Below are 15,991 nucleotides of genomic sequence, written 5' to 3' on the forward strand. Positions count from 1 at the left end.
ACTTTGTGAAGCCTGAACACACTCGAAGACTTTGAGCTCTATATATTTTAGCGTCTATTTGACACTTAACTCTCACGTTATATTTTGTCATTCGTACACTTCAGTTAATATAGTTAAGTGACGGCCTGAAACGACAATTCAGGTAGTTGCTGAGAATTCATTATTGTTATTGTGCTGTGATTTCCTTTGTCAGAAAGTCAAAGATATATTGTCATATATATCTTATATAACTTTATATATATAAAAAGACTGATCGTGCAATCTTTTTATGCAACGCTTAATTTTCTTCAAAACCGCAAGTCATATAGTATACATATATAAATATAATTTTTTCGTCTTCACTAGAATACAACAATGATACTCTCCTGTCAATTAAACCAATTTAACGTGCATATGTCAAACAACATATATTGTCTACATCCGTTTGCGGTTAAGAACAGTAGTAGTAGTTCAGTTGTGCGGAGCTTGTTAATTACCCCGATTAGGTGGCTCAATGGTAGTGCAACTGTCTCTCAGTAAAAACACAACAGGTTCACGTCGTTGATCTTCCTCTTGTGAAAGTTTTTTTTTTTTTTTCAGTTCCTCCATTTAACAAAAAATTCCAACTTGGACAGATATCGAATCGAGCTATCAAAGAAAGGTTGGGCAGCCGTAATCGGCCAGAGGGCACACATCCCTAATTATATTGTGTTTGTAAATATTTTTACTGTAAAACGTAATAAGCTTCACATTTGTGTGTTTGGAGACCCTTGTGTCGTACTGAATTTGTATTGTACAAAAACAAACTAGTGTCCAGCATGCTTAAATGTGTCTTTTCGTTTCTGATTTCTATTGGTCTACAGCGCTTCCAACTTGGGACAATTCGCTATAAACAGTTTCAGCCAATCAGCGCCTTCTAAACATGCAGAATGACAGCGTGAACCTTTATTGTAGCGGCGCAGCATTTTCGTTTCATTCACTTAAATTTAGTTGTTAGACTATTTACGGTTAAGTGCTGCTTGAGCTACCGTTTAGTACAACAGGTGGCCTACTTAGCTCTTAAATCGATATTGAAATGCACACACAAGCCTCCTAAATTATTTATTGAAATTCTTACGTTTACAATGTCCGTTTTAAGAATTCGTAGTTTTTACTTGTTCCCGTTATTATGAATTATAATTTCTCAGTGTCACATATTATTCGTTACTACTCGCGAGTCTCGCATCATTGAGATTCTGTTTTATATTCTGTAGATACAAACTTTTTAAAAGGAGCGTTAATTGAACTAACTATAGCAGACTTGTCATCTTCTTAAAATGACATTATTTATTTAATATTATCAATTAATCATAAGGTTAAAAATCAAGGAGGATATGAGTTTACATGGATTGTGCTGTTTCTTTTTTTTTTTTCGTGACATCATGTCAGTAGAGTGCGTGACGTTAACAATGCATTCTGTCCTAAATGACAGCGCACACATTTTTTATTGGCCAATGTGTTACAGTTTGCTCATTAATATATTTTGACAGTGTATTTTAATGAGAATTATTATAAACATATTACCCATGTCCATTTCCCATGTAGATATGTAACGCTTGGTGAGAATAAATAAAAACGTAACGCATATAATAGTTAGGTTGCATTGTTTATGATTAACAAAACTCATCGTTTATCTGAAATGTTCTACTTTGTATTTTTATGTTTGGCGATGGAATGCTTCAGTGTACAGTCGATTCATTCCACTTCTAAAGGTGTACATTGTCGGTATTCTTCATTGCATTTGCCCCCAGTGTAACGCGTGCCAGTGTAACTGAGGGGCGGCAGACGAGCTCACGTAATGGGAGACATGGTACCTCCTCACCCTGATCCCATAGGCTCTTCTCATGAATATTCCAATCTTGTGCTTTTTCTCATGCCTGCCAGTTTACTATTATTATTATTAATTGGGCACGTATGTAGATGAAATGTGTGTCTTATTTTATGTGTATGAAAGGAAGAACGGTAAAGTCTTGAATGAAACTCAACGTTGATGCTTTGGGTAACAAGACCGGTGAGGAGCAGGGAACGTTAAATGTGACAGTGACTGCGGGGGACTGTATAACTGGAAGATAGTTTAAGAATACAGAAACGACAAAAGCTTAGTCTTTCAATAATTATATTTACATCATTGATTTACTCTATTGTGCTGCACTTAGGAAGACTACTTATTTAACCCCCACCGCAGCTTTTGATAAGATCCATTCACAAGCAAAGGATGTTGCTGACAAAGTCATGTGCTCTTTTGAAATTTTGGCTCCAGGTGTGCTTATCCAGCTGTTCATTCTTGTCAGTACCTGAGTGATCTTTATGTCCACCTCTGGATGAATTCGCAAATTTTCTTTTGAACATTTTTGTCTCATTAACGCAAAAATCCCGACGCTTTGCCTAAATTGCAGAAGACGCTGTTGATGGCGCTGATTCTGTTTTAAAGACAGTTGTGATTAGTTATGCAGCACACGCTTTTACTCACATTGCTTTTTGGAAATCTATAATACAAATCATCTACAGATCTGGGAATCACTGAATAGTAAAAATGTTTAATGAGGAGCGTCTTGCGCATATACTGGTGTAATGACCACGTTGGCTTTAGCGAAGCGTTTCTTAGCCTCTCTGATATGATCGACATGGGGTAGAATAGATACTGGATTGTTATAATGCGCGCTGCCTTACGCAAAACATGCTCATCAATTTGTTACAGATTCTAGGGGGACGCGATTCCAAACCAAGGAAAAAGGTGTCCCATGTAAATCGTTCATAATGTCTCCAAAATATATTTGTTAACTCCGTAAGTACTACATAACTGCTTTTAACAAAGTCTATTTTAACTTTAGGCAAGGACCATGCGCGAGCCCCAATTAGGATTTGAACTCGCGTCAACACACTTTACCGATGCAGCAGGGACAACTGCTTTTACACTTTGAACTAAAGAAGCTCAACTGACGAGTGACCGACCAAATCGGCTGCTGATTGTGGAGATATCAATGACGTCATTACGCTAGCGTGCCTCAAAATCACGTGACGGGCGCATTTGAAACAAGCCTCGAAGCGCCGCTGCGAAAGCTAGACACAGTATCAAAACCTCAGTATCAAGCGGCCAATCACAGATGGCTTTCTGCAGACGTTTCATTTTTGGGACACACCTCTGGTAACGTGACGTCAAGGTAAGTTATGAAATTGCGTTAAGTAGAAAGGTTTTATTTTTTATTTATACTAATGTCTTTTTCAACAGAATTTTGTAGTAGTGTTCTCAGATGACACCGTTTATGGACACATAAAGCCGTCAGTGAGGCAATATAAGGTCTCCGTTTTAGTCGAAATACAGTACAGCGGTTAGAAAGGCATTAGAAGTGCGGTTTATGAGGAAAGTTAATCAGTTGGAGCTCAGTGTCGTCACCTGAATATTCAATGACTATGTACATTCTACGTAAACCGAAGTTATTTTAACATTAATTGGCACTATAAACAGCATAAAGAGTGATGTATTCGCCCTTACCGTTCGATCCCCAATTCGTGCATTCTCAACCGCACTACGGAACGCAGCTAACTCACAAACGATCTTACTTACCTATCTTTAAAAAAACGAGCAAGCAAAAAAGTTAAGTAATATCTGCAAGTGGTGATGTTCGTGCACAAACGCAAGTTAGACGTTGTGATAACATGTAGTTATTTAATAACCCAATCACGTGGCAGCAGGGTAATACGGTACATAAAATCTTGCAGATGGAGGTCAGGAGCTTCAGTTAAACATTAAACACCAGAATGGAAGAAGAATGTGATCTTAGTGATTTTGACTGTGGCATGATTGTTGATGTCAGATGGGCTCTTCAGTAACTGATAATCACCTGGGATTTTCATGCACAGCAGTTTCTTCAATTTACTCAGAATTGTGCGAAAAACAAAAACATCCAGTGAGTGGCAGTTCTGCAGATGGAAACTCCCTGTTGATGAGAGAATTCAGAGAAGAATGGCTTGGCTTGTTTGAGCTGACAGAAAGGCGGTGGTGGTGGTGAGCAAGAGTATCAGAATGTATGTTGAAGTTTGAGGAATATGGGTTACAACAGCAGAAGACTACATTGAGTTCCACTGCTGTCAGCCAAGAACAGAAAGCTGAGGCTGCAGTTGGCACAGGCACACCAAAAATGGACAGCTGTTGACTAGCAAAATGTAGCCTGGTCTGATGAATTTGAATATGGCAAATTTATAGTTCATTAGTATAAAATCTGGGGGGGCTTTATCAAGTGAGATTTAAAGAATGCACCCTAAGTCTATAGTAAACTTCTGACTCCAACTGTACATGCAGTAGATAACACCATAAACTAATTTTATGAAAATACTACAGCAGACCCCCATGACCCTGTGTTCGGATTCAGCAGGTTGGCGGATGGATGGATTATTTCAAAAGCTGTTTGTTTTGTCTTAATTATTGAGAACTGTGTTACTTCACATCTGTCCTTCTGCACCTAGCTCACAAATAATTTGAGGTTACAGCAGGGTAAAGGTAGGAATGAACTCTGGGTTATACACCAGTCCATCACTATGCATTTTCTACCCTTTTTTTTTTTTGCTAACTTAAAGCTGCAAAGGAACATAATTTTCATGTCTCTGGGACGTACTGTAGATGAAAGGTAGGGTAATTGAGGAAAATCCTCATTCGGGATCATGGACACAGAATGATAAAACCAGACTATGGCCTGGTTGGGATTTGAGCCTGGGACACTGAAGCTATCAGGTAGTATCACTAACCACTGTGCCACCATTCTTTTTTTATAATACCTGGCAAAGACAAATGAGAATAAATGTGCGGTTGGCAATTATGTTATATAAACATAGCACCATATTTAGAAAACCCATTTTGATTAAAAGCTAGAAAGATTACTTCATTTAATAAAGTAGAAATCTATAAATTTACCAAAATATAATATATTTAAATATTAGAAATGCCAGTCTTTAAAATCATGCATTTCTCATTTATCCTTACCCACAAATTATTATTGTTTTTGACTGTATAATTTTACATAACATATGCTTTTTTTTCTGCAGTATAACATTCCAGTCTCAAAAAATAAACCTATTTTTGTCATAAGAATTTTAATTTTCTTTAAATTTGTTTGTTTATTTCAGAATGTCTATTATAGAAAAAATCAAGATTACTTTAAAAGGTTATGATCTGGGAAACAAATTTTCACACTTACCATTTAAACCTAAAGCATCAGTACTTATCCCTTTGTTTTTAAAAAAAGGAGAGGTTCATGTACTGTTGACTGTTCGGGCCAAACAAGTAAGTTTTAGTGTGTTATTTTATGCTTTTTATATCAAATATGCATTTTACAGGTAATATTTGTATTTGTTTGGATTACATAACTTTCCCAAACCTCCTTTATGCAATTCCAGTTTGAGGAGAGTTGGGAAATATCCTAGTAGCAGTAAATGAAAGGCAATTTTCAAACAATTGCTCTGCGGACAGTGCTTATTTAAATTTACAATTTTCAAAAGTAAATTGTAGGCTGCACGTATTAATATACCTTGTTTTTGATACACAATGATCCAAATCCAAGAATCAACAGTCCCGAAGAAAAACATGTTCAATGATTTATTCAGGGGTGGGCAGATTCAGTCCTGGAGGTCCCCAGTGGCTGCAGGTTTTTGTTCCAACCCAATTGCTTAATAAGAAGCACTTATTGCTCAGGTAACACTTCTGGTTCACTTTAGTTGTCTCGCGCGTTAAGATTCTGAACCCTTATTGCTTATTTTAGTCTTAAACAGCTACAGTCTTGTTTTTTAATTGCTCCTTATTAGCAATAAGATGCAAATGACAAAAGAAACCAGCATTTCTCCATTTACTTTGTTTCCATTTACACATGTGTGTGTTTATCATGCACAATTGGGTTTAATTAAATACTTGGATGGAAAGTGAAGAGAAAAAAGTGAAGCACTGAGAATAACTCGTCTGTTTTAGACTTTAAATCATTTGGATGATATCCTTAGAAAGGAAAAAAAATCTAGGATACGAGAGTGACTTGACACGGCAGAGTTAAAGCACTAGCAAGCCATGAAATTAAATAATTGACAAGGATTGGTTTTTATAATTAAACAACTGGGTTTGGAACAAAAACCTGCAACCACTGCGGCCCTCCGGGACTGAATCTGCCCACTCGTGATATATTTGATGCCACCTAGCAACATACAAAACATTTTTTTCATTCTTTATGAAAGCTGTTGATGCCCATTGAATTAAGGAAAGAGTAGTACCACAGTATTTTAACTCTCCAGCAATAGCCTACCTGAAAGTTAAGAGATTGTCTTATGTGCTGGTATGATCAGTACACTAAAATGATCTAGTTAATTTATGAGGAGTAGCACTCTAAATATAAGTTGAGGAGACATTTACTCAGGATATGTGACTTGGCTTGAGGAGGAAAAACAACAAAGGAGAAGTGTTTCATCTCCACAGAGTAAGAGAATTTTTGAATGCAATCAAAGGTTATAATGTTAGTTCTGTGTGATTTTTAATGCAGTGAATACCAATGTTTTGATATAAAGTAGTTACTCATTAATCATGGTGCAGGAGAGTGGTGATGTGTTGCATGTTGATTAACAGATTCAAGTAAGAATTTCACTGCACCTTGCGACAGTTATTACCCTGCAAACCTGCAGTATTTGCTTTATCATATTCAGTTCATGTAAAGGATTTACTTTTTTTTTTAAATCACGTTAACTTAGAAGAAGTGTTTTTTTGTCATTCTTCATATTTATTTGATCATAATATAATATTTTCCAACTTGCTTCAGCTTTATGAAGGTATTTAGTACTATTTAAAATGTATAATTTTGACATTTTTTATTAAATGCATATCAGTTGAATGTTAAAATGGAAATGTCTTCTAGTTAAAGCATTTTGCTGGTGAAATATGTTTTCCTGGTGGAAAATCTGACCCTGCGGATAATAATGAAATAGACACAGCTCTGAGAGAAGCAGAAGAAGAAATAGGGCTTCCACGTGAGAAAGTGAATGTGATCTGCAGACTTGTTCCAGCAATTACCAAGGTAGGTATATTAAGGACATACAAAACATGTTTCAAATTTTCTTTCATTAATGACTAAACACTAAAACTTATAAAGTCTGCAGGGATGATTTCACATTACAGATTGTCAGCTACCTCACGTTTAATTAGTTAGGGAAAGTTTCCTGAAAGTGCAGGACTTCTCTCCTTTGCATTTTACTCTTAGAGGCTTTATCAGGTATACCTTTATATCTGGTACTGGGTAGAGGTCTCTTTGGACTTCAGAACAGCCTGAATTCTTCAAGGCATAGATTAAACTATGTGTGGAAACAATTCTTTGGAGATGTTGGTTCATGCTGACACAATAGCATAACACAGTTCATTCAGATTTATTTCAGGAAGTTATGGAAGTTATTTAATGTTGTGAACCAACTGTTCCATGTTATCCTAGATTCCTTTATTGGATTTACAACAACAACAACAACATTTATTTATATAGCACATTTTCATACAAAAAGTAGCTCAAAGTGCTTTACATAATGAAGAAAAGAAGAATAAAAGACAAATAAGAAATTAAAATAAGACAACCATAGTTAACATAAAAAGGAGTTAGGTCCGATGGCCAGGGTGGACAGAAAAAACAAAAAAAAACTCCAGAAGGCTGGAGAAAAAAATAAAATCTGTAGGGGTTCCAGGCCACGAGACCGCCCAGTCCCCTTTGGGCATTCTACCTAACATAAATGAAATAGTCCTCTTTGTAGTTAGGGTTCTCACGGAGTCACTTGATGCTGATGGTTATACAGACTTCTGGCTTTTAATCCATCCATCATTGTTGGAACATCATGGTGCTTTGGGTAGATGGTGGTGGCACAAGCCACCACCAATAGGACACCGGAAAAGGAAACAGAAGAGAGAGTAGGGGTTAGTACAAATTTTGAATGAATAGTTATTATAATGAATTGGATATACAGAGTGTCAGGATTAAATTACAGTGAAGTTATGAGAAGGCCATGTTAAAGTAATGTGTTTTCAGTAGTTTTTTAAGTGCTCCACTGTATTAGCCTGGCGAATTCCTACTGGCAGGCTATTCCAGATTTTAGGTGCATAACAGCAGAAGGCCGCCTCACCACTTCTTTTAAGTTTTGCTCTTGGAATTCTAAGGAGACACTCAGTTGAGGATCTGAGGTTGCGATTTGGAATATAAGGTGTCAGACATTCCGATATATAAGACGGGGCAAGATTATTTAAAGCTTTATAAACCATAAGCAGAATTTTAAAGTCAATTCTGAATGACACAGGTAACCAGTGTAGTGACATCAAAACTGGAGAAATGTGTTCGGATTTTCTTTTCCTGGTAAGGATTCTAGCAGCTGCATTCTGCACTAACTGCAAACGATTGATAGCACTTTGGGATTGCTAAAATATAAAGTGCAATATAAATAAAATTTATTATTATTATTTATTATTATGTCTTTTTTGGGTAGTCCTGAGAGGAGTGCATTACAGTAATCTAGCCGACTAAAGACAAACGCATGAACTAATTTCTCTGCATCTTTCGATGATATAAGAGGTCTAACTTTTGCTATGTTCCTTAGGTGAAAAAATGCTGTCCTAGTGATCTTATTAATATGCGATTTAAAATTCAGATTACAATCAACGGTTACCCCTAAGCTTTTTACCTCCGATTTGACTTTTAATCCTAATGCATCCAGTTTATTTCTAATAGCCTCATTGTATCCATTATTGCCAATCACTAAGATTTCGGTTTTTTCTTTATTTAATTTGAGAAAGTTACTATTCATCCATTCTGAGATACAGGTTAGACATTGTGTTAGCGAATCAAGAGATTTGGGGTCATCAGGTGCTATTGATAAATACAGCTGTGTGTCATCAGCATAGCTGTGGTAGCTCACGTTATGTCCCGAGATAATCTGACCTAATGGAAGCATGTAGATTGAGAAGAGCAGCGGACCCAGGATAGAGCCTTGTGGAACACCATATAGAATATCATGTGTCTTTGAGTTATAATTACCACAACTAACAAAGAATTTTCTCCCTGCCAGGTAGGATTCAAACCAGTTTAAGACACTGCCAGAGAGGCCCACCCATTGACTAAGGCGATTCTTAAGAATATTATGATCAATGGTGTCAAATGCGGCACTCAAATCTAAGAGGATGAGAACAGATAAATGGCCTCTGTCTGCATTTACCCGCAAGTCATTTACTACTTTAACGAGTGCAGTTTCTGTGCTGTGATTTGTTCTAAAACCTGACTGAAATTTATCAAGAATAGCATGTTTATTGAGGTGCTCATTTAACTGCATAATGACTGCCTTCTCTAGAATTTTACTTAAGAAAGGCAGGTTAGAGATGGGTCTATAATTTTCAAGAGCAGAGGGGTCGAGATTATTTTTCTTAAGTAGGGGTTTAACTACCGCATTAGACCGATTTAGACCTGGTGACTGTCAGGTCATTGGATTAAACTGAAGTTACTGTTAAGTTTATAGAACTAGTTGGAGATGATGCATGCTTTGTGAGATGGCACATTATTTTGTTGTAAGTATCTTCTTGAAAAGGGTCAATTCTGACTATAGAGAGATGTGCACAGTCAGCATGTTTGCTTAGGTATGTTGTGGCTTTGAAATGACACTAAGCCAGTATTAAGAGGCATAATGAATGCAAGAAAACATACAGCACACTATTATAATCAAAACCATCTGCCTATTACATTGACAGAATGCAAGAGGAATTCATGTTGTTTACATCAAACCCTGACCCTACCATCTGCATGTCACATTGGAAATTAAGATGTGTTATACCAGATGGTATTGTTCCACCCTCCAGTCATACATGTATGGTGGTCATGTACTCAATGTATCCTCATCACCATGTTGACCATGTCTGCATGCTATACTATACACTGAACTACAGTAATATCATTGGCTATTTAGAAGAGGAGTCCATTAGTGTTAGTGAGGAGGTGTATCCAATAAAAAAGCCACTGAGTATATCTTTTTTCATGTATAGTATGTGTTTTTTTTGTTATGTAACCTTTGTTGAATAGATTAAAGAGCCAAATGTCTGATTTTACATACTTTATTGTCTTTTTGCATGACTGCAGAAGGGCAGGGCACAGGGTTAGTTGTTGTCCACTGTCCCTGGAGCAATTTCCTGGTTGAGGGCCCAATGGATTAGGATCCCTTCTGGCATCATCAGTGCACATCCTTAGCCTCTGAGCCACCATTCTGCCTAATGAATGGGGCCAGTTGAAATTTCCATTTTTGTTCTGCCATGAAGATGTCCTACAAGGTGTAGACATCACAAATGGTCATACCAGTGAAATCTTCAATGCCGGCGTGCAGTGCATTATACCAGTATAATCTACTATTCTTGGTAATTACATGTACCTTTGACTCTTAAAATCTATACATATTTACACTTAATAGAGTCACAATGGATTTATCAACAACTGTACAATTGTGCCTGGAAAGTGTACCTTTGAGTAGGACAGGTTTTAGCACTGATGCCTCACATTTGCATTAGACTAGGTTTAAATTCTGGCCAATGATAAAATTACACACATAGTGTACTTAAGTCAGTATACATTTATGGGCACATAAGGCATAAATAGTACAAAAATAGTGTCTCACCACAACCGTCTCTTCATCTAAGAGATTTGCTTAACATAAAACATACAGCATAGGCAACTCAAAATACATGACGTTACAAATAAACTGGCAACAAATGTTGAAAAATAAATGGAAAACAAAAACTACCAGTGCCATCTTATACATGTTTGAATGGTACAGCCTTCCTTTGACTTGTTGCAGTGCGACCCTGCAGCGTGACCTTGTGCAGGATGAAGTTCTGTTTGCTATAATCTGCTGCTAATGTAGTCTCATTCATATTTGTTGTGAATCAAAATAATGTGGACTTTATTTGTATTGTAATTATTCATCCACCCCACAATTAAAGTCTAGTGCCCTTTGCTAAATTTGCCCAGCCCACCTGCCTGGCTGTACATGTAATTTTCAAAGACACCAGTTGATGGATTTCAAAAGAGTCCTGTATTTTTATTTTATTAACTGACTTAATCATATTAATGCAATTTAAATTTTAATTATTTAATTTGTTATAGTTGATTCAAATTAGATAATGCAGTTACTGGAGTATTCCATTAAAAAACACATAAGTTTAGATTAATTTTTAAGTATGATTTGAATGGGTTCACAGATCAAGCTACATGAGCAGAGCTATAAAGAGAGTGCCAGAAAGAAGCCACAAAGCTAAACAAACTTCCTTTAGAGTAGAAAAATTTAATTTTGTCTGTTTTGTTGAAATGGGGTGAGTAGCCCTTGTAACCGCTGAAGTATGATCACTAAAATTGGTCAGTGTCAGAACACTGGCATCAACAGTTTGAAAATGTTATAGTCCACTGATACCTTGAGCAGAGAAACTATTGAGGCATTAGCTCACAGTCGAGACATCACAAAAGCGAAGAGTGTTTCTACATGAAATGAGGAGAAGAAATATAGGACTCTGGTAATATGAGTGGCAGGAAGGCATTTTAACTGGTGCACATTTTATTTTTCTTCCAAATTGTAGATCTCATTGTCCTTCTGTTATGATAGTCAGGATCTAAAATATACAAGATTGGAATACACATGACAGACGTTGTAGGAATCAGCATCTTTAGGACTTGACCCCCTAATGATGTTGAGAGTGATTTCCAGATAACCAGGGATAGCTTGCTAGATCAATTAAATCAGAATCAGCATATGTGCAATGAACAGTTGGTTGGAAAAGTACATTTTCTTTTTTGATAGTGTATAGTGAAAATACAATTAGGTCACAACTACTTGAAGATTATTTACCAAAAAACATAAGATGTTCACCTGTTAGGCAGTCCTCCATAGACTTCCAGCCTTCTATGGGATCTTTTTAGGATATTTAGACGCCATCATTCAAGGAGAGCTGTAATTTGTCATTACCTTTTTATATCTTTCCTGTGGTTCATTCCCAAATATATGGCATTTAACAAGTATGACTATTGTGCTTTATGCACAAAATAAATTATTGTAAAGAACAGATGATATATAATTATTTTGTACTTGTTTTCGTATTAGGTGTTGGGCAAAGAAATACCACTTAATTATATAGACTTTGCAGTTGGATGCATGGATAGATAGTGAAAGTAGGGGTAACTCAAACATTATTTTAAAAGTATTAGTATCTTTTTTATGATTAGTCCAGTTATCACATTCGACTCAGTTTAAATTTTTTTACTATTAAAGTGATAAAGATGCAGCAACCAAATGTAACAGCCAATTATTTAACTCTGTGGGCTAAATATATAAGATTTTCAAAATTATATATGCACAGGTTGTTGATCATCCAGGTGTTGAATGTGTACACAACTACTGTGGGAGTGCACCCCTTCACTACATTGAAATTAAGAAATTTAGTCTGTTCATTTACAATCTCTTTCTCCTGCAGGTGGTCCATAGAATGTGAAACAAAAACTAATAAATAATCATTTAACATTGTGTACTAAATAAGTTTAAATTTAGAAATTAACTGAAGTATACCAGAACTGTATAACTGCAGTTATGTGTGGCCAGTTAATAATCGGAAGTGTCCCCAAAAATCGAATATAGAATGCACAATCCATCCACATTAACTATTGAATGTTGGAACAAATCAATTTGTTGATTTTTTCCAACAGTAGGAATAAGCCAAAGGACTAATGGACTAAGTTGTATACTAACTGGTGATTTATCATGATTCATGATATTTGGCTATAGCATAATAATAGGTTTGTACAAGGACATTTTTTTTTATGTTATATGAAAGCTAATGCAATTTTGGGTTAAGCATGTTGACCAGCAGGGGGTCCAATGTTGAAAAATGATAAGTTTCAACGTCATTGAATACATTGCTATTACTTTTTGAGTTAACTCTGGTATTATTCCATGAATTGTATTAAATGTTTAATTAGTATTTGGATATCCCTATTATTCATTCAGCATGATGGCTTGGATTATGCCATACGTCTACTATAGTCTATAAAAACTGTGTTTTGTTCTGATCGCTGTTTGATTTATATTTATATATAAATACATATGTTAATAGGCTGGAATATTGGTAACTCCAGTGGTCGCCTTTATTGAAGAAAGGTTTCAAGCCCGGCCCAACCCAGATGAAGTGAGTGATGTATTTTCTGTGCCTCTTGCCTACTTTCTGGATACAACAGATCACGACAGACAATTCCTCCCAAGACAAACCAGTCAGAATTTACAAGAGTATTTGGATTTTTTCACATACCAGGACCCAGAAACACACAAGACCTATGTAATCTGGGGCCTAACTGCTAGTTTTGCTTTGCTTGTTGCCATGTTAGCCTTTGGGAAGAAACCCAGTATTGTATCAGCGTTTGACTTTAATGATATGCTGACCCATTTCGAAGCAAGGCTTAAAACATACCAGCAAAGCAACCTATGATATAATTACACACTAACAGTACTAATTGAAAATGGAAATTCCCAAATTTTGAATTGAAACTGAAATCTTGCACATGTGTGAGGAAGAAAATCACATATTGCAAGAGTATGTAGCCCTTAATGAAGAAATAATGTAACTGATTATGTCTGCTTTTCTTCGCAGAAATAAACTTTTTCCAATATGTTTGCCAGATTGTGTAGATAATATCATGTAAGGTATGAATTTAATCTGTCTTCTGCTTTATTTTATTTTCTGTGTGCCCTCTCTTTTAAATACTAATGCTTTTCAAGAGGTCTTGTCATTAATTAAAATCATATATAAACTTTGTATGTGTATTGTGAATTCTGTAAAATATATATGAATAGAACTTTCATTGTCTCTCTGTGTTGCCAGCATTTATTGCATTGATTACATAACAATAAGGCACAATTTACTTTACTGCACAATGGTTAATACCAAGCATTATAATATATTAAAGCATTATTTCGTTAGAGGAAAAGCCATTTATACTTTATATTTTTAATGAAATTTCATACTTTACTACAGACATCATGCAAATGAGGCAAACTATTCAAATACATTACAAATTAGCAATATTGTGTGTTTTTAAACAATGTTATGCTTCATTAAATTGGAATAAATATGTTCTGTGCTTTATTGTGTCAATGAAAAAAGTAAGTGCAAGACTACTATGTGAGTAGTATTGTACTAAATAATGCATAACAAAGAGTAAGTATTCAGTGCAGAGTAGAATGACTATGAATTGACATTATTAAAGAGATCATTTTTATCTACTGTGAATAATTCACTAAATATCACTAGGGGACACTGTTAGCATTCATTTTATCCAAAATGGCTTTGAATATCTTGAAACAAACTGCACTGTCTTTGTATACTTAGATAGACAGATAACTAGATAGGTTGATAGATAGATAAACACATGCACTATAATCTGAACACACACCAGAATGACTAAAAAGGAAAAAAAACAACAGAAAGAAAAACGTCTGAGTTGGCAATGAGAGCCACAGTGAGGCATTACATAGACATATTGCTGTTGATATAAGGGAACCCCAGTAGCGTCTTCTGCTGAAAAATTGACTGAAAGCCCTCAGTATTAGTGGGTCAGAGAGGAGAGGTACAGCATTGTTCATAAAGTTTTTTTTTTATTTTATTTTATTCTGTCCTTTACCACCACACTCCACGGAGTCCAAAGTGCGTCCTATAACTGGGCCTACCTTTTTAATTAGGTTGTTGCTTTGGTTGTAAAATTCAAAACTTGTTGATAGATAAACAGATAGATACACTCCTACTGAATAAATTGTTGGCTAAAAGTACATAATGATTGTGTTTAACAGAGAGAATGTGCAACATTGTTCATAATGGCCATTGGTTTCAACTTCATTCTGTCCTTCACTACTACCTCCAGCATGCTGAGAGTAGCCATATAACTGAGCCTGTTATATTAATTCACAGAGGTGTGCAGGGTAAACAGAAAAGAAGTTATGACTGTTCCGTGTGGTGCTCCAATGCTGCTAACATCCACACCACAGACACGTTCCTTGAGCCTAACATGCTATGTTCTGCCCGACAGATAGGACACTATCTTTGACACAAGAGGCTCATCTACCTGTACATCCTTGAGCTTTCTACTGAACAGGGGTGGCTGGATGGTACTGAAGGCATTTGCAAAATCAAAAAAACATAATCCTCCAAGCACTGTCAGTTTTGCCTAGATGGGGAATAAATCCTGAATATATATACAGTATACTGTACATATATTTCTGGTCAGTATGCTCCCAGTCGCAACATGCAGTAATTTGATGTGCACCTACAGAATAGTCAGTGGATCAGTACCTATGTATATGGAGGCAGTCTTGAGGTTCTACAGAGTACACTTCTCATCCAATTAGGTTTGCTAATGAATGACATCTGGTAATATCACCCCTATATGGCACTAAGTCTCAATCCAGACTCTTTTCTTATATAGCTCTAAGCTGGTGGAAAGAGCTGCCCATTTGCAAAGGAAATTCTGATCTCCTCAGTGCGTTTAAGAAGTGTTTGAAGACTGTCTTGTTCAGTGAACATCTTTCTAATTAAAAATGGCTTTGATGCTAGGTTCTTAATAGTTAACAACAGTAACTAGTTTTGTGATGTTCGGTTTCATTTGGAGCTCTTCACTTGTGTTGGACAAATTTATAACCTTGTTCTGTTATTACTTGTTCCTAAACAGGCCCAAACTAATATTTACTCAATTATGTTGGCCTTTTTATTTGGATAAAATTTGGGTCCTGCAAGACTGAACCTGAATACCCCTGATTTACAGTAGTGTGTGTAAATTATTAATGGGACATCTGCTAATACAAATTGCAATATTGAGAATGGAAATATGCTGCTGTTATCACTAGGGATTTTACTTGAGCCATCCTCGGACTCAAATAAAGCTAGGAAGACCGGAATAAATAAAAAGAA

The 15,991-nt window shown here is 36.0% G+C and overlaps 1 protein-coding gene across 1 annotated transcript; it reads left to right on the forward strand.

The window, feature by feature from the left end:
* Positions 1 to 3,046: 3,046 nt before the first annotated feature.
* Positions 3,047 to 13,899, forward strand: nudt7 (nudix (nucleoside diphosphate linked moiety X)-type motif 7). Its single transcript, XM_051932019.1, has 4 exons — positions 3,047 to 3,179; positions 5,140 to 5,296; positions 6,903 to 7,061; positions 13,151 to 13,899. The coding sequence occupies exons 2-4, from the start codon at positions 5,141 to 5,143 to the stop codon at positions 13,517 to 13,519; spliced, it is 684 nt and encodes a 227-aa protein (XP_051787979.1). The 5' UTR covers positions 3,047 to 3,179; position 5,140; the 3' UTR covers positions 13,520 to 13,899.
* The last annotated feature ends 2,092 nt before the right edge of the window (positions 13,900 to 15,991 follow it).

The sequence above is a fragment of the Erpetoichthys calabaricus genome, chromosome 9 (assembly GCF_900747795.2).
Source record: "Erpetoichthys calabaricus chromosome 9, fErpCal1.3, whole genome shotgun sequence".
NCBI lineage: Eukaryota > Metazoa > Chordata > Cladistia > Polypteriformes > Polypteridae > Erpetoichthys > Erpetoichthys calabaricus.